We start from the raw sequence: 20,466 nt of genomic DNA on the forward strand, positions 1-20,466 counted from the left end.
ACAGTGTTTTCCAGATGTATAAAATTGAGCTTTAACGACCAAGGAAAGCAGGATTTTTTTTTTATTTTATATTTTTTTTAAGGGATCACAGTTTCCTCAATTAAGTTTTAAGAGAATTCAGCTTTGGAAACATCGAATGCTGTATTTTACAGTTCTCTGAGGGGGGGGAAAAAAGTGAGGTGGGAGGATGTATGCCTATTTTCAAAGTACAGAGTTAACAAAGCATTACTTTAAATTCAGTGATTTTCAAGTTGGTTTTCATGTCTGCTTAAATGCCTGTGGGTAAAGTGCTGAGGGCTGTAACACATTCCAAATGGTCAGCACTGCTAGGATACTCTCACAATTACTGCATTACAAGACTGATTTAATCCATCTTCAAGAGTGGTAGAAAGGAAATACTTTCTCCCTTTTCTGGGTAACTTTTCAAGTCACAACCTCACCTAAGAGCTCAAAAGGATGGTGGCACTCTGTACTGAAGGTGCTCTGCCACCCAGACCCCACGAGCTCTGCCAGAGGGGAGAGCCCAGCAAACCTGAGCTGCCTGGAACTGCACAGGGGAATAAAGGGGCTAAGCCTGTCCTACAAGCAGCAGCTCAAAAAGGAAGTCAACCAAGCTGTCAACACAGAATTCCTTGCAGAATGGAAGGAAACAGAACTGCTCAAAGAATTGAAAGCATCAGAAGCAACTTGTTTACTGCTCTTCTGGCGTTTGTGTTAAGTGAGCTGTGAAAACCATGCATGTAAGTGTTTAAGGGAGTAATTTCTTGGGTTACCTGTCCCCACTGAGCAGAGTCAGCAGTTCAGACACTGGCACTGACACCACTTTGTAACCATGGAAAACAGCAAAACTCCCTGAAGTGACACCATCTTTCAATTTACTGATTGTACAATTCATTCTTGCAAAAGAACGTGGCAGAAATATGACACTGAAAGGGACTCTGACCTCCTCTTCAGAACCAGCTCAAGAACATTTTCAGATATAAGCTGCACTGAAGTAACAGAAATTACCAATAATACAAATTTATTTATATGTGTGGAAAATCACAGCAGTCCTTGAAGAGTGATGCGGAGGATTTCTTGATATTAAGTGACTTGGAGAAAGAACTGATGGATTAATTTGGACATCACCAGATGTAGCCAGAGAAAATCTGCCCTAAATACCAGCACATTGGGGGGCACACAATTTGCTATCACTACTCAGGACAGAGCAGAGGGAACATCAGCTCACTGCTCAGACACTGTCAGAAAGGAAAAACATGATTTATTCTTAAATTTGCTTTCTTAGATTTCTTCCTCCTTCTCCCCCCATCCCCCAATAATTTTATTTTTTGGGGTTTTTTTACCACTTCAAAGCCACAGTAAGCCTGTGTCTTGGACACTCCATGGAATTCCAGTTATCCCACCTCAAAGAGGACACTGCTAGAGTACAGAGAGGTATAAAAATGCCAATAAATACTTTAAAGATATGGCCTGGAATACAGGCTAAACATATTAAGGTTCTTTAATGCGGGAACTAGATAGCTGTGAGTGGTATGATTAAAGTCAATAAAATCCATGAATGGGCAGTAAAAGGAGGAAATTTGGTTTTTACACAGTCTCAGGGTGATTGTGGAGGAACAGGACATTACATTAAGCTATCAGATAGCAGGGTTAAAACAGAATATACTTGGTTATATCACTGCCACCGTGCAGAGACCGTGAGAGGGGGCAATTCCAAACACAAACACACGTACTGAAGGATGCTATGAGCTAACACCCAAAGCTCAGACAACTCCTCAGCCAGTGCTGCAGTGAAAACAATCCTCTCAACCCTCTCAAGCCTCGAGCAGCGCTGTGCTTGCACATGGAAGCAGGCAGCACTCGTGTGCCAGCCGTGCTCAGCTCTCCTCACCAAGAGCTGCAGGCTCCAAAACCACTGCAAAGAGGTTTCCTCTGAACAACAGCTCCTCAGCTTGCTCACAGAAACATGTTTCACCCATACCTGCCTTGGGTTTGTCTTTTCTACAGCACTTTAAACCTCCAACAGCAATTCCAGTGGCTACAACAAAGTAACAACTGGTTTTTACAGTGATACTCCTACTTTTCTGTTAAGTCCAATCTTAAGGCAGGAATCAGACAGCACACCAATGTGATGTGGAACTGAGACCTTTATTTTTTTGCTCTTGCATTACTTATATAGTTTTTGCCAAGCATCTAAAAATAGAATACAAACTTATAGCTCTAGTTTATAACACTGTTTTCATTCTTCTCTAAACAGGTTACTATCTTTATCTTAAAGCAAATTACTAGATGCTTGCAGACCTTTGTTTGATCCTTGTTCTTGCTCAACAAGCAGGAATACTTATCACCTTGTTTTCTTTGGCAGTTCACTGTTAGGGTCAGCATGCTCTGTAAAGAGGCTGTAAGCTAAGCACACCTGCAAAAGCCTCAACACTTTTCTACTAAAAGTCTGCCTTAAGGCTCAAAAGCTTCTACCTAAGGATAGAGCCCCAGGACAGGGAGGGTTAGTGAAGTCCAACACAACAAGAGCTGTCCTCCCCCAGGTCAGGGCTGCTGCAAATGGCACAAAGCTCCAGCCTCTGGTGAGCATGGCCATCAAACACTCACCCTCTCCTACACACAGAGCTGGTGTTGGTGCCTGCTGCTAACACTGCTGATCTCCATCCCCTGCAGCTGTAACCAGGAATCCTGCAGTGCTTAACAGATCTGTACCCACATGCTGTGTGTGTACTTGTTACATCCACCAACACAACTCCCTGTACTTCATCTTCTTAGAAAGACTACAGGAAGAAAAGGACAAGCCGAGTGTTAAAATTTCTACTGTGCTTTAGGCAGCTCTTGATTTTGAATTGGTAATTAGTACACTAAGATGATGAACCATAAAAGCCAAGAGGATAAACCCATAGATTACAAGGCTGACTTTCAAAAGGATTTTAGGTAACCTCTCATAATTGGTCCACCCAGTGTTACTGAAACATTGAACCCATTTTCAGATACTATTATATCTAAAATACATACCACACAGTGCCCATATCAAGTTTTCTATTAAAAAAAAAAATTGCTGTTTTTTAAAATTACACCTTTAACCCTGATGATTATCAAAATCTAATCTTCCTGAAAACAGCCTGAAGATTTGTGTCACTCTTTCCAGACTGACTCAGCAGATCAATTAGAAGCCATCAATTCCAAGATGTTTATTAGCTTAAGGCCCATGGATGCCCAGCCCTGCCATGAATGTCTCACAGGGAAAAGGCAGATGTGGAAACACCCCCAGGGATCCACAGCAGCAAAAGGGGCTCCTTTTCCAACCCAGCACAACCAACACAGGGTGCAGCTTGCTCTCAAACCACACACTGCAAACACAACACCACCAAGTGGTGTTTTCCTCCTAGACTGATCACTCATGTTGTTTTTGCTCCTTTCATTACACTGTATAAATAATGCCTTTTTCTGCATGAGATGGAGCAGCTATTTCCTTCTCAGAAAAACATCCAGAGAAGACAAACACAATGCAGTGTTTCCAGCTGAGTGATTTGCCTGGACACTGACTTCCCCTGTGCTGTCACAGCCCTGGCAGGAGCCACCTCGAGCAGGGAGGTTCACCTGGGAGCTGGCAGGTGGGAAACCCTGCCACTGCAAACACACCTCTGCTGCTCTAAGGACTTCAGATGAAGTGCAGATGTCCAGCTTAGTTTGTTTCTGCAAACTATCGTGTTTCCTCTTTCCCTTTCGTCAATATTTTGTTGAAATTCCTTTTAAATTCAAATTTCTTTATCTGTTTGGATTTCAATTTACACAACAATGCCTCAGTCACTATGAAGAAAACAAGACAAGTTGGTTTTGGGTGTTTTTTCCAATGTTGAGCAATGTGAAACCATGGTAACTGTCAACTTCCACAAGGTTATGCTGTAAAAGAAAATGAATTGGTGCAACCATATCTTAAACATTTCTGTGGGTTATCACCATAGTAAATCTGACAAACCCACGCTTCATCCTATAACCAGATTTTCATTTCAATAAGGGAAACCATTGATCATTTTAACAAGCTATTTGTGATCTACAGTCAGCAGCTCCCATAGGAAGTAAATCTGTGCTAAGGGAAAGAGGGGAAGAGTATTTTTTTCAATGGTCCCTCAAAGGGTAGCAAGGGGTAAGATTTAGGAGCCCTTGCTGGGACAGGGAACACTGGTTAGGAGCAACCAGAGATATCCTGCAGCACAAGAATCTACAGAAATGTTAAGCTTTATTGTCCTTTGAACAAGGGAAAAATAAAAGACCACGAGGGCCAATTAAGCACATGGAGCTGCTGAAGTAGCAATAAACAGAGAATAAACCTGAGCACAGCAGAGCTGGGGATAAAAGGCTTCCAGTGAAAAATTCTTGGTTATTACACTTCCTACAAGACTCCACAGCAACAGCCAGTGACCTGGTGGGTTCTGTCTCACATTCCTCCTTCCTTTCCAGGATCTGCACGAGGAACAAGGAGAGTGGATGAGATCAGGACTTCTGTCCCACCAGAGTAACTCAAATCTCTGCTCTCCCACATCCAGCCCTGTAATGGGGGATGTGTCAGATGACAGCACTCCTTCTATGACACAGGATCAATCAAAACTGAACTCCTGAGCCCCAAGGTCCAGGCTTTAGTCATGATTAAAATGGTTCATATTGAAACAACATGGGGTAGTTGACACTCCCTGCTCCTCTGAATAAACTGTTCCAGCAGTTGGGTTCTGACATCTGATTCCCAGACTGAATTTCCCACTCTGCAGTTTACACCCACTACATGCCTTTGCCAACAATCTTTTACACTTAAGTTGCTCTTCTCCCTCTATGGTGAGGCCTTAGAGAGAGGATTCAGAGCCCCTCAGTGGGTTCACTCTGTCCAGCTGCCCAAGCCATGCCCTCCCTGTGTCCTCAGCCTGAATTCAGCCAGAACTTACCTCCTCACTGTCTCAGTCACTGCATTCTGCCCAGGCCCATTAATTCCTCTCTGTACTATTTTCTCACACAGGGGAGCATCACCAACTTTACCCACACATCCCCAAGCTTCACTACTGCAGCTCCAATGTGCAGTGCCTTCCTCCCAGCTCTGCAATTCCCACTTCCCTGAGCTGTGCCTGCTGCTCTGCCACCTTTCTGTTCTGTTTTCTCCACCTCCATGGAGCACATGGAGCCTCCAGGGCCTTCCTGTGTTTTCCCAGTCCATGTTCCCAGTCCATCTGCCTGCCACTGACCAAACCCATGTCCCTTGCTGGCTTCAGCACTGTCCCCCCATTAATTAAGCACTTCTGTATCTACTGCACTCAGCAGCCTCAGGACCAGGCTGTGTATTCACACATGCTTGTCCATATGTGTTGACAACAGCTAATAAATTAGACTCAGGCAATTTTTTATTACAGATGATTATTAATGGTGTTTGAAATCTGTTATTAAGATAGGTTTTTACCTCATAGGCTAGCCCTGATGCTCCCAGTTTGTCCCATCAGACAAAACAGAGTGATTTTTAAAAAGAGGAAACAAGCAATAATGGCACATTATTGATCCATCAAGAGAGCTTAGGGGCTTTGTGCTTGTTTTCTTTTGGTTTTATGCACCAAGTTATCTCTAGAGAGAGATCACACAGCCTTTTCATCCTATTTCAGAAACAAATGCAGCAGCAAGAAAGCACAGACTGAGGTGTCTCTAAAACCCAATGCTGGTTAAAAACACAAGAGCAAACACTGTTGAGAGGATAGAACCTTTTAAGATCAGAGCCTCAGAAATGAGCCCAGTAAATACTGGCCCTGTCAGACATGTCCTTTGACCCAAAAGATGATCATTCTAGCCCCAATGAGAACACAATCTCTGGCTTCACCTGTTGTTTAAAACCCAAATGCCTCAGCTGCAGGAAGGAATTTCCTCTGGAGCTCTGCTACCACCCTGCACAATCCTGGCCTCACATTTGGAAAAGGTTCTGAGCGGTTCCCATTCCCATAAACTGCAGGAAACACAAAGTTGCTGCTGTTTAGAATAAATGTAACTTTCCCCAAAGCTCCCAAGTGGGGTAAGCACAGCTCCAGACAAGAACTGGCAGACAACAGGCATTCACAAGCACTCTGGTGAATTGTTCATTACAGCCGACTCAAAACTTCCCTAGCAACTTTGTTCTGTCCTGTGTGCATACTAGGAGGGCTGAGAAAGTGAAGACACATCTCATTATTTTTGTAAGCTATCATTCCAGAGGTATATTTTCATCTAAAAAGCACCCACGTTGCTTTTTACTGAGTTTTCCTCTATTTATGAACAGAGGTAGGAAAATTCAGAAACTGCCATTATGAGATGTTACAAAGTCAAAGCAGAATTCTGCAAAGATTTACAACTTTGACTCAAAGGTTTATGAAAAACGAATAGTAAAGAAAAATCTTTGATTATTCCAATTAGATACTGGAAAATAAGCTAAAATAAAAGTTTAGAGTCTTAGTTTAATTTCTGAACCTCTTCATGCCTAGTTAATAAAATGAAGCAGCCTGTGGCATTAGTTTGCAGTGCAGTAAAGATTTTTGAATACTTGGTAGACAGGAAACTAAAACAACATCTGTCAAAACAAACAGCTACTACATTAACAACAACCATGGACTGAGAATTATTCCATTTTTGCTGGTATGAGAAGGTGCAGTTCCAGTGACACAGGAAGTGACAGAGCCCACGTTGGCTCCCAAAAAACTCTAGTTAAGGAACACTGGAACTAGAGACACCTCTCCCAAAATCTGTGTGAGTTACACCAGGTCAGGCTTGGGCTGAAATCCCACTGCTGCTTAATGCAAGCACAGTGATGCAATCTTAAAGATCTTATTGCAAAAAAGGTGATGGAAGTAAATTCTAAGGATTTTTTGTCTTACAAACTGAAGATTTATAACAAGAAAGTATCCAATAACCTTGGATCTTGTTGGTCTTGTTTTTCCATGGCATTGTTGATAATTAAGATATGTTTAGTGTCTGATCACTTTAATAATCTAAAAGGTTCACCTAAATGATTTAAATAAAGTCTTTTCCCATTCTTCTTAAAACCAGTGAGCTGAACTACTTGAGATGTTTTGTTTATGGACAGCGAACATCATCCAGCAGGACTGACACACACACTGCTACTCTGGGAACAACTCACACTTAACAGCCATTAACCCTGCCACACAGAACAGCTGAGAAAAGTATTATTAATACAATGTGAGCATCTGATTAATTAAAAAGCTCACATTTACACACTGAATTTTCTGCAAATACTTAGAAACCACACACACACAAGTTGTCATACAAACTGAATACACTTTTATTTTTAAGCTGGATCAAGTTCTATTACCTAATACAGACCCTTATATAGAGAACTTCTATTAACTCTGTAAATAATTCTCATCAGCCTGTGAAGATGCAACTCAAAAAACCCCTTCCTATTAAAAAGGAACTTCATTATGTTCCAAGTCTGCTTGCAATCAGCAGTTCTTTGCAGGCAATGAGATGGTTTAGGTCCTTTGCCAAATCTCAATGTGTGGTCATTCCATAAAATTGACTAAATCAATGCACTTGGAATTCTCCAGATAGTTAATTTTCCAAAGAACTTGCCTGATTCAGATGTATTTAATATATATGTAGAAAAATGCACATTACATCAGTTTCTATTCTTCTCGGTTTTTACATCTATTCAACTTAACTCAGTTCACATTTAAATTCTAGGTATGTCAGCATCAGCTGTGCTCAGTGCTAATTCCAGCACGACTGGAAGGCTGTGAAACATAAAACTCCCTGCTCCAATGGATGTAACAGCCAGCAACACCTGCAGCCCAAAGGTGTGAGGAGAGCTTTAATGCCCACCTACCATTATTGCCCACCACAATGCTCTTCACATGTAATGGCAGTGGAGAAACCCAAATGTCTGCAGACACCCTTGCCTGCTCGTGCACCCAATTTCTTGTTAAAGACAGCTTCTCCCTCCCAGGCTGTACCAAGGGCAGCTCCAGCAGCAGATCCCAGAGTTTTTCAGCACTCCAGCAGCTGCAGTTTTCTGCCCATCAGTCCAGGCTGGGCTGATCCATGGAAGTGACACCACAGCCAAGGAGTGCCCCAGGAGAATAAATGGGAATGCCAGCAGGGAATGCTGCAGGGGAGGCTGCTCAGGGAGGGGCTGGGGAAGTTTCCCAAGTGTTCTGTGTACAGCAAAGAGCCTGGAGCTAAAATTTCATACCCAAGCCCTCTGGTGGCAGCAGAGAAGGATCTGATGTAGCAGCCCTCCACTTGCCTCTGCCACAGGAAGAAAATTCAGGTACAAACATATCCATCCTCATTTTGGTTTCGACCTTTTTTCAATAATGCTACTACCTTCTTCATTGGTTTATGGTTTTAAATTTCCTTTCATGACCTGTGTGATTCATCACAGGACAGCTGACACATTCTGGGCCCACGAGCAGGGAGATGATGGACATCACTTGTGATGTGGCTTCCACCCCAAACAACACAAACCACTGGGGCCGACAGAAGCTCAGCATCATTTTCTCTGAACTCTGGGTCAGAGCCATGGAAAAACCCCACAGCAGTTCTCCATCCAGTCTGTTTCCAGCCCAGACTATCTGACCATACATTCTGATGAAAACTCTCATGGGCAGTTACCCAAATACTCTTCAAAATTAAAGTACTGAATGTTAGATGATATTCAACTTTTTGCTGCGTTGCCCAGTGAGTAACACTGAGCTAAGCCAAGGCAACAGACAAGGACTCAGCAGAGGGTTTTGCAGAAGACATTTAGTCTGTAGCACTTCACCTGGAATTTTGGAACATACTATTGCATTTTGAAATCTACTGAAAAGGCCTTCTAGACAGAACCCATTGCTAATAAAAGAATAACAAAGAAACTCAAGAGACTACATTATTAAATGGATTTCCAAGAATTGAAATGGAAGGGATTAAGACACAGCTAACAGCCCAAGACAGTCTGTAATTAAACCTGAATCCTCAACTGTAAGAGTCAAGTTATTGAATACAAAAAAAAAAGAAAAAACTATCACTTGAGTAGTTCTTTATCTTCAGGAAGAAAAATGAGCCAGACCAGCCTACAGAATCAGGCAGAGAGCATTTTTCCTGTGGTTTTGATCAGCAAAAGCTACATTAGTTCCACACAGCTGAAATTAGTACAGCAGGAAGTTTTAAACATTTACTTCCATCAGAGAACTCTGCTTTTTTATATCCCCTACTCCTGTGTTGAGAAGACAGCACTGGCCAGTGGGTGCCAGGCAGGGACACCCCCAGCACAGGGGATGCATTTTGAACTCACCAGGCACAGACATTGTTCATGGAGCCTTCCTCTCAGGAACACTCACTGAATGCTCAGCTGGAAGGGCTGCAGTGGCAGCTGGGGCCAACAGGAACACGGTGGTTTCTCACAGCAATGCAGAATTTTCACTTGCAGTGCACCCTGGCCTGTTCCTGACAGGGTAATTCCCTTCCCCAAAACAATCAGAGATTGTCAGGAGTAACCCAAAACTGAAACAGAACTTAAATAACAGGTTTAGAAAGATCAAGACTTTCATTTGCAAAGAATTCATTCCTCCAGGTATGAGAGCACTTTGCTGTTCCTGTAGCAGGGACTGTTGCCATCCAACCTTTCAGGAGGGCTGTGCTTCTGGAATTACCACTCTGGGAAGGAAACATCCCTAAGCATAAGGGCATTCTGTCCCCTCAAAAAGGCCTGCTTTTCTCCAACTCTGCTGACCCCAAAGACAGCAGTTACACAGTCACCCCTTTGCAGAGTCCCAGCAGATCTCATGTAATTCACAGCAAGAATAAAATCAAACTTCTTAAGCTCAAAACACCAGTGACAGGACACCACTGCCATTTCACAGCAACATTAATAACTTCAGGTTATCAAAGCCTCCCCTCAGGCTCCCCAACTCCTGACTCCTGGCTGCCACTTCTGATCTCAGGGCTCTCAGAGCCACAGGACTGACACCTGCCCTGTGTTTTCTGCAGATGTGGGGCAGCTCCAGCTCCTTTTTGCACATTTGAGCCACGTTCCCAAGAGCATTACGTTGTTATGCTGAGGTGCAATGCAGCCTAACAAACTCTTGGAGGGATTGCTGGAGCTGAGTCCTCTCACCCAAACCATGGAGATGTTCTGACAGGCTGCTAGGCAGTCACACTTAGCACAGCACTGGATCTGCTGTTTCCCATGATCTTCACTCCAAATTTGCCTTGAATTACAGCTTTCCTTTTATTGTCTTTTCCCTGCAGTTAAGTTCTCCCTGAAGAGCAAGGTTTGTAACACCCACTCAAACATCTTGGGTGAGCTGACACCACACAGCACAGACCTCAATCCTGTCTCCTTCCAGTCCAGCTGCCAATAAACTCACCCAGCCTCTACCTTCAGTAAAAGCAGAGGAGGTGTCAGAGTACCCCCAAGGGGAGCCAGGGAAACAGATGGGCTGGAATACAACTGAACTTCTGCCATGGTAACACTACAAAAAAGTGTCCATTCTTCTCAGTTTAGCTCCATCTCACCTTACATTCTGATGAAAACTCTCATGGCCAGTTACACAAATATGCTTTAAAATTAAAACTACTGTTAGAATGTTAGATGATATTCAACTTTTTGCTGCGTTGCCCAGTGAGTAACACTGAGCTAAGCCAAGGCAACAGACAAGGACTCAGCAGAGGGTTTTGCAGAAGACATTTAGTCTGTAGCACTTCACCTGGAATTTTAGAGCACACTATTACATTTTGAAATCTGTTGAAAAGGCTTTCTGTCCAGAAAGCTTTTTCTAGGATCCCAGGCAGTGCAGCCACCCAAGCCCTGCCACAGAGCAGGCTGTCCCCAAGGGATGTGGCTGTGAGAAGCAATCAATTATCTCAGATCAAGTCTGTCTCTGGCTTAAAATGCCATGGTTCTATTCAGATTAAAACAGTTTAAAGGATGTCAGTTCTGTATTCCAGGTACTGCAAACACAGCTAAAGAGAAGCTGTGATTGGAGCACTGGTAGATTCCAGTTGTTCTTTTTTTTAACTTTTGAGTCTGTTAGAGGTTTTTGTGGCATTTCTTCTCTTGCACAGTGGTAGGAGGCTGAGGAGGTATGAAAATCCCTGCAGTGACCATGGCAGTGTGCTACATCCCACTGCCTGTGCTTGACTGTCCTGCCTCTGCAAAAACAAAATCAAACTGCAGCTGCTTTTGGTTTGGCCTCAGGTGCTTTTGCAGCAGTGTATCACTTTTTGCCTTGCTAATTTTCCAATTAGCTAATGAAGACTCCCCTATCACAAATCAACCACATACATTTACGATACTGCAAGGTTTTCCTCTGGGAAATTCCATCTCCTGACGTGTACCCAAAATCCCAATATGTACACTGAATTTCTTTAGTCCTTCAGGGATAACATTTTAAATGCATTTCCTCAGAATAAGCCTGCTGAGCCTGAGTCTCGAAACTCAAGTCTATCTCTATGTTCCTGAAGTCAACTAGGTGAAATTCTGATTTTAGACAAAGAGCCTGCCAAGGTTAGAGGTTAACACTGAACATTGTATTTTTCAAGTTAACTTACAGTGTTTGTCCCAAGCAGTTTAGTACAAGGAATTTGAAAGGACTCCCAGAGCTGGGCAAGAAATACATAACTTGCTTTAAATTTCTGTATGTAGAAATAGTGCATTTATTAAAAACAGAAGTGATGATATGCCTTTTTTACATTAAGTTTCCACAAACATATTGTTCAAATCATGCCCCAAATTCTGCAGTGGAAGTTAATTGCAAAGTCCTGGGTAAGAACAGAAATAATAAATGAAAATTTATAGATAAAAATAGTCTGTTAATAAATGGGTTTATAAATAATTGAATTATTATCTGGACAATGACCCTGGGAAAATTAAGAGGTCATAATCCAGACCACTGCTACATTATATTATTCACTGTACAACTAATTTGTCCAAGGGTGAATCCATGAGCTGAAAGGCAAAGTTAACTCCTCTGTTCAGTGGAGAGTTTTAACAAGTCACTCTCAACTATTCATTTTTTATTTAAAATACACTTTGAAACTGCATTATTGCAAAAAGGAAGAAATCACAGGTGAGTCAGAGATGGATTTATCACCAACTCCGTCTCTTCAGGTCATGAAGTTCATCAGAGCCTCCTAAACTGTCTAATATTGGACCAATTTTATTTTAAAAAAAAAGACTTCTGATTTTCCACATTTATTAAACATGCACTTCAATGTTTAATTGTATTTATTCTAATTAAAGGATAGCATTCATGTCAGAAGAATTTACAAAACAATAAGCTCTTCTACAGATAATTACTTGACAACATTCTGCTCAAAGAATGAAGTAAATTTACCAACAGTCTTGAGAATTCTTTCATATTCAGAAAAAGCTCATGTGGTGCCTTTTGGCCTAGAAAATAAGATAGTTGGGGGTTTTGCTGGTTTTCAAAGCCAGCTTTGAAAAGTTTTCATCCTGCTCAAATTTGCTTTTCCAGAACCAGCACAGCTTTCAAGAGCATTTCAAATGTTTCTGCAGTAAGTGCTGCCAATAAAGACACCGAGATTTTTGCAGACCCCATGTTCCCCCCTCTCTAATCAAATCAAAGCTCAAGTGAGCAGAGCTGCCAGGAACACCTCTATAAACAGAATTATTTCTACACCAAGCAAAGCAAAGACACAAAGAAACACAAATCCAGGTCAAGAAGAAAATAAGTGCAGCAGAGAACTGAGAAAGATGTAACATTCCCTATTTAAACATTCCAAGAAATTAATTTAAATCAAGCACATAAAAAAAAAAAAGATGTTGGTAATTTCAGATATTTGTATTTTTTTATTCTGAATAACACAGAGATGAGCCAGACAGTTCCTAAGTTGTGAAATATTTGCAGCAATCACTTTGACAAGTTGGGTGCCACTTCTGTTTGCTAACTGATCAATGTAAGAGCTACTGGGTCATTACTAGATCTCATTTGGTCAAGATCTCTGGTAGCACCGTGGGTGAGGAAATACTTTGAAAACATAACCACAGTTGACCCTCAGCACTCAACTGAGCTGGCAAGAGCCTGGCTGGACACAGCAGGGGAGGCTCAGGTTTGATTCATCAGCTGAGCAAGGCAAAACTTCCATCACAGCTCCTGTTTTCCTTATTCCCATCGATCCACTGGGCTCTTTCTGTGGCTGTGAGTAAAGCACCCACCCTGAGAACAGAAGAGCTCATCTGTTCTAAAATGCATTGCTGGGGAGGTCAGTGAAAGTGCACACCAGGCAGGGCCAGCACCAGCCAGAGGGCTTTGTAGCAATAATATGGAGAGGCTTTGGGATAAACAATGTATAAATTAAACTTCTTTTAAATGATACTTAACGTTTGTCAAGCTGTCTTTGTGTCTACTCATCTTATCCTGGCAAGTCTGCCTCTAACCACAAGCCATGGCTCTGAGTCCCCCTGGAGTCAGCAAACACAGAGATAACCTCTTTACTGGGAGGTCAATTTGGGGCTGGGAGGAGGCAGCACTGGGGGCTTTATTCTGCTAAAAATATCAGCATTTCAGAATGTTCTGTGTTGGGAAAACACAAAAGCTTTCACACAGGAGAATAAGGTCAGTCCACTGCACATCCCCACTTGTTAAAGGTGAGATTTACAGCCCAGGCAGCCCCAAGTGCAGAGCTCCACACTGGGCACCCTTCAGCAGGCTGGGAATGTCTGGTCCCTCCTTTTATCCCTCACACCCAGAGCAGCTCCAGCAGCAGAGAGTGACAATATCCCCACAGCACAACAGGTTTCTCGACAATCTGGGAGACTCTTCAGCCTTCCAAGCCAGAATCCAAATTATTTTTTTCTCCATTTCAATTAATGAACATGTTCCAGTGAAAGCCAGTTAAATAGAATAAAAATTCCTCTCCATGACTCCACCTCTGAGTCCACCTTGCCTTGCCACAGCAATTTCTCTACCAAGCTGGATGTGTTAAATCACACTAGACCAAAGATATTTTGCCAGCACCTACCTCAAGCCTAAACAAGGAATACAAACAAGCAAAAAGGAGATTATTTTGTGTCTTTTGGCACTTTAGGCTTGGAGAGCAGCAGAAACAGATTGCTCAGCCACCCTTTAGATACAAAGTACCTGTAACACAAATAAAACCAACTGGAAGGCTTCATTTAACTTCATGACAGTTTATAACAAGATCATCCTGCTAGCACAGTACTTGTAGAATAAATAATCAAACCAAACTAATGCATGTGTATGTATATATATATATATATATATATATATATATATATATATATACAGTTCAACATACATCTGAATTATTTCACACAGAGAGCAATTCCACTGAACAAGGCACCAAGGTGGGAGGAAGGCTGGAGAACCATGCAGAGATTTATTTTTCTTGCATTTCCACTAAAAGATTTGCATTTAAGCAGCTACAGGTTTTATCTCAGCACCACCTTCCTCACATAATTCCCTTCTGTTTGAAAAATGTAAAATTTATGATTTGATGAGCTGTGTTAAAACACTGATGGATTCCTGCTTTAAAGTCCAGAAATTTAATGCATGTTGGTTTTTTTTTTCCATTGACCTGCTCATTCCATAGTCTACAAATGCTGTTTTCATCTCTGCTGAGACACAGGATGAGGAAAGCAACATGAGAAAATTCATTTACAGCTACTTTTTTTTTTAATACACTGTTACTTTTAAGTCTCTTTTAAGTCTTCAACTTGAAATAATGTCAAAAATTCAATGTTCTGAAAAATACCAAAATCCAAACACCATATGGGAATCCTTTTCATCCAACAGACAAAGGCACCACATTTCCAACCCTACCCTATAGTTTTAGGAGAAAGGATTAGGTGCATCAGTATTAAAAACAGTCTTGCTGATATCTCATTTAACTGAGATTCTGAAGAATACATTTTCTGTCCAATATCTCCAGGCTTTGATAGGATTTATCCTTCTTGTTTATATTTCTGAATTGCATAGCCACTTTAAATGAAACAAAATGAATTTTACTTCCCTCCAGGAAGAATCATTGGCTAAGACAGACTGAAGGAGAAGATAAGACTTTCACTTTCTGTCTTTTCAACAGGACTTGGAGTGTGACCTTTCCTAACAGGAACAGGTATAAAGTCACACTGTTGGCTCTGCACAAGAAAATAAACCTGATCTTGGAGATTTTCCAGAGACTTTAACCATGTCTGGATTGTTTGTGTTAGAAGAGCTTCAGTGATTGGAGCACTACTATATTATAACTGTAGTATTTTAATTGGAAAGTTTCAGTTTCATGACTAAATAAGGGCTGCTCTTTCCTTCTGAATAAAAAAAAATTGCATGCAAAAGAAAGAGTACCTGCCCATCACTCCTTATTCAATTAAAAATATCCCAAACTTGCCAAAATACGAGAGATACTATGATAGTATCAAACTAGTCCCTGTCACATTGCATCTGAAAAATCCTGTCCCACTGGAGCAAGCTGGTGACTGGATGACAACATTTATCCTTCCATTAATTCTGCTCAAAGGAGTAGACACTGAGTAGATACCAAATCCAGAGGTTTTCCCCAAGAAACTCTGAAATCAAGTATTATTTGTGTTCAAGTCCCTCAACCTGATAGAAAATATTGAGTGCTGCAGTGTTAAAAAAATGCCTTTGCAAGTCAAATGTCCATTTACTTTCACAGAAATGTTTTTCAGCTACTGACCTAAGCCATCCATTTCAATTGCCTGGGCAGATCACAGCAGCAATATTAATTAAAAAGAGCCAAGTCCATCACTGCAAGGCAGATGAGTGTGATTTCCCAGCAGGAGGACTGCTCCCAACAATCAGCTCCTTCCCAGCCAGCAGTGGGCATGGGGTCACTCCAGAGAGCTGCATTCACTGAGTCAGAGTGATCTGTAACCACACCATGCACAGAACACAACCCAAAATGCAATTTGATAACAAAAAGTGGGATGAACTCCATCTTTAGAGAGAAGCACCAAAACACCAGAAGTGAATTCTGTGCTCCTCACTGAGGCTGAGGTTTGGTGAAGTTGCCAGCAGAGTTCCCCAAAGCAGATCTCCGGCTGCCCACCAGGATCTGTCATCCAAACACACAAATCATTCTATCAAACTCCACCAGCAGGCCTTGGGTGGGCTCCTCATGCCCTCAGTCAGGCTCCTTGTGCTCTTTTTGTGAAGAATCCCACAGCTTGCTCCTGGCTCTCTCTGGACCTTCACACAAAAGTTGCCTCCTGACTCTCATTTGCTCCTCATCTGGAGCTGGGGCTGGGTAATTCAACACATTGCTCCTTCCTGGGGTTAAATTTTGTCATAATTACATTTAATTAAATGCTTACACTGAGATCAATCTGTTGATAGCTTCCAAGACTGACATCTTTAAAATTTTATTTCCTTGATAACTGCATTTTTTTAAAAATGAAGCAAACAAAGAAACCCAACATCACCACCAACAAAAATAGAGCTCTTAAGCACACAGAGTTAAGAGTCTAAATGACAAAGATGAAATCCAGCCAAATGGTCTGACACAAGTATCTCTGGGTTAGATACCATGTACAAACATCACTGACTTCTGGCACTTCTCTTCCCACCTTTTTTCCATCATGGGTCACAGCAAAGCCATGCCTTGACCTTTTTGAAATTCGTGGTGAGGAAGAAAGGAACAAAAACCAACAAAACACCCCAAGTCCTGGAAAATACCCTAAAACCTGAAAAATACTGCAAAAAGAGAGATGGCATTTTGCAGTTTACAGTCACAAGTGTATCTCTAGAAATTGTTTACACTGATGGCACGAGAACAACAGAAGTTAAACATGCTGTAAGTATGCCAAGGCTAAATGACTCTCTCTGTTTTCCATATCCAGATGGCTGCTTGCTAGAGCCTAAGGAAATGAGAAAGGGGACAATGAAAGTGCTAAACTCATAAAAACTGGAAGTCTCTAAAGGAACACATTTTGAGAAACAGTCTCTGTGATTTGCCAGCTCAGCCAGCTCTCCCAGGCCCTGAGAGCCTAACAAGCCTTGACATGATCTGTTCAGGCTCATGGACAGGTGTCCCCTAATCCCCACACACAGTGCAAAATCCCAAAAAAAAATCCAGGGAATGAAGGAGAGAAGGAAGGAAGGAAAAGGAAGTGTGGGTCCCCTCTGGCTGTTACAAAACATCCTTCTTTTCTGCTCCAGGTAACCTGCTCTAAAAACCATTTACATGTCCAAGTTTTTAACCCTACAGCTGAAATTTACTGAGAAAGGGACTTCAAGTGGAAAAACAGTTGCTGTAAAACATCTTCTCCCCTGTCCCCCACCAAATCAGGGTGCTACACATCAAACCTGCACACTGCAGTGATAGGAGTGTGAGTTTGTACCTTTGAACTCCTCACAGCACTACAAATCACAGCAGATATGGAGAAAGGAGAATGGGAACTTTGGAGTGTCTCAAATGGTTATTTAACACCAACTTTGAAGTCTGCCACACTCAGAGTAACCCATTCCAGCTGAAATCCACCCATGCACACTGAGGAGACTCCTGTGCAGTGGAAAGCAGTGTCTGACCAGCAGAACCTTTTTGCTTCTGCCATCACCAGTGATATTTCAGATCAGGCTAACTGGCATTAACAAAAAGACCATTTCATTTGGAAATTCAGAAAATCTCCTCTTGAAATGGAGAGGCAACAAACACAAAACTGCCCAGAGTGATTTTCAGAATGATTTTTCTTTCTTCACTCCAAATAAATCAAAGTTTGATGTTCTGATCCAAGAATTCTGTGCAGGATCCAAATTAGAAATGGCTAGAGCTCAAAGAGCATTAAGCTGAGACCATTCATTAGTGCATGGATGATTTTTGCTTCAGGAATAAGATGCTAAAAAGAGCAATTAAAAGAAAGAAAGTACTCCTGGTGTATTTCTAATTCTGTCCTGAACTGACACTGGAGCATTCCTAGCAAAGCCATCTCTTCCTGTTCTCTGAAGAGCAGGCCAGAGGCATAGCAACCCTCAAAGCAGTGGGAATCTCTTTTTATGGTGTATTTAACTGGCAGCTCAAACTTCTTTTTCCTGCAAGTGCAATGATTTAAACGCAACAAAACCTGATCAGAAGAACTAAACTAAAATAAAAGGGTACAACTCTAATTCTGTTTATCAGACCTCAAGTGCCCTTTCCACCAACTGCATGCACGATCCTCATTTCTGAGCAATAATTTCATATTGTTTCAGGCTGCATTTGTGTGTCAAATTGTTTTTAAAGCTCAGATTTGTTTTTCCTAAAGAGCTGGCGTGCTGGTTAGCACAGAGCATAAATAATGCTCAGCTTTCCAGCAGCACTGTGAAATGCAAGGAGTGTGAAGGAAACAGAACTGCAGCTGTGCCAGCCCCACAGCCCCAGTAACCCTAAACTCAGTCCAGCCAGACCCACTGGGATGATCTATTTGCTGACCCACAGTCCATAAAAAGGCTCTATTTTGAGTTCAGGGCTGTTTACTGCTGCTGCTGTTTAATGCCCTGGGAGAGGAGAAAGAGCACAGAGGAATTCATCTCCAGGCAGCAGCAGGACAGGTTTATGCCCCACGTGGGGACAAGCCCAGCCCATAAAACAGGTGATGAAAGGAGCAGAATGTGCCAGCCAGCAGATCTGTGTGCTGCTGGGTGGCACCAAGGCTGCCCACAAAGTCCCCTCCTCTTAGGGCAATCAATACTAGGAGAGAATATATAAATGTACAATATTTATATATTACTGTGGTTTACATTATTTAGCTATCTCTGTGTAGCTGTCTGATTAATCCCATGAATTTAACTATTTTGTTTTCTATTTTGTCAATTTAATATGTTAACTACAGACATATATCTAGGTTTGGTGGTGGGTCTGGGTTTTTTGCTGCTGTCATCTTTGGGGTAGGTTGTTTAAGTTTCCTTTTTCCTTCATTTTCCCTTTGTAATTCAACCTATGAAGGTATCTTGTTAGCCTTTTCCCTGCTACTTTTCCCAGCTTCTCACCCCTTTCAAACTTGAAACTTTTTCATATATGTCCAGCTCTGGGAAAGTTACAGACTGACAAAGGAACAAGAGCTTTCCCCTTCATGCCTTTCTAAAACACATTTATCAGCAATTTGAGTGGTTTGGGTTTATTCTAAACAAAGCAAGATAAAAATTAAAAGTAAAATCCCCCCCTAGGAAACTAATACAGAAAATGTTTGGTTTTGTTTGTTTGGCTTTTCTTGGTTTTCTTTTGGCCAGAAAGCTGTTTGTTCTAAAAGTTAAGTGTGCATCCAGCAACGTGGCACAAGCAAAAGAGATTCTGGTATGGAAATATGGATTAATACTGATTATAAACACTGATATTCTTCCTGTTTCCTCTCCCTTACATTTACAGTAAAAACTTCAGTCGGTATTGCAATCACTATACATCAATATTTGGAATATTGCTTTGTTGCCAAGATCTTCAAACATATGCCCTAGAATTGATTTGTAATGACAATATATATTGAAATATTAAAGTTATTCTTGGATATGTTAGACATGCATTTATCTCCAAATAGCTGGGATGTAATTAAGCTGAAGTTATTTAAGCATAACAGAAAACAGAGCTATGTGGGAGTCAGAACCCCCATTAATGGGACAGACAGTAAGTGTCTGTCTTTGCTCATATCATATATCATATCATATATTTGGTCACATCTTTGCTCCATCTTGAAATTATTCAGTAAGTTCCTATGAAACAGCTTTTTTGTTGACCATGAAAATTGTTTTAAAGCAAGAAACAGAATTCTGGAACTTTATCTTTAATCACTGCTACAGACCACAAAATCCACTTCAGAAAGAAACATCATGAAAGCCAACACAATCCCATGGAACTTCTCTGTTCCAGAAAAGAAAAAAGAGAAGAAAAAAGAGAAATTTTTGGAGACCATTCACTGGCACTGAGCCAGCTCTCACTACAAAAAGTGATGTATACTTTGACAGTGATAGTAAAGATACAGTTGTGCTCTAAACATCTCTTTTCTCCTCAGGGTGATGTTGCCTCCTTGCTATACAGAGTAAAAGAAATGACAGCAACAAGTTTAGCTCGTGGAAATGCAAGTGTGTATTTCAGTTTAGAGTCTAAAGGGTGATGGGAAAAAAGCTGATAAAATACAGAAGGGAGAAAAATCAGCTGACAAATCAGAAAGGTCTTTTCACCCAACACAGCATCTACACCAGCATCTCAGAATGCTGCTGAACCACCAGAAGGATGTGAAGACACCTCTCTTCACCATTACAGCAAATTTTTACTTCTAACTTTACCTTTCTACAACATCCTCTCCATTCCAGCAGGTTGAGCTGTCTCTCATCACCAGGTCTCCATCACAAAGCCTTTCTGCTATAGAGGCATAAAAGGTTCGGGATCGCTTCATGTAATTGATGAACTCTCTGCAATGCAGGAAGAATACATTTAACACCACAACAGTAAACCCAGCAGTTAACCCCCCTGCCAGCCTCACCCCCCACCACATCA

The 20,466-nt window shown here is 41.5% G+C and overlaps 1 protein-coding gene across 1 annotated transcript in view; it reads right to left on the bottom strand.

Moving 5' to 3' along the window:
• LOC107208993 (glypican-5-like) overlaps positions 1–20,466 on the bottom strand; it is a 332,448-nt gene that overhangs the window by 192,320 nt on the left and 119,662 nt on the right. The window contains exon 6 of the mRNA XM_015638215.1: positions 20,256–20,381. Coding sequence (XP_015493701.1) covers positions 20,256–20,381 — 126 coding nt within the window. The remainder of the gene's footprint in view (positions 1–20,255; positions 20,382–20,466) is intronic.

This window comes from Parus major, chromosome 9 (assembly GCF_001522545.3).
Source record: "Parus major isolate Abel chromosome 9, Parus_major1.1, whole genome shotgun sequence".
NCBI classification, from domain to species: domain Eukaryota; kingdom Metazoa; phylum Chordata; class Aves; order Passeriformes; family Paridae; genus Parus; species Parus major.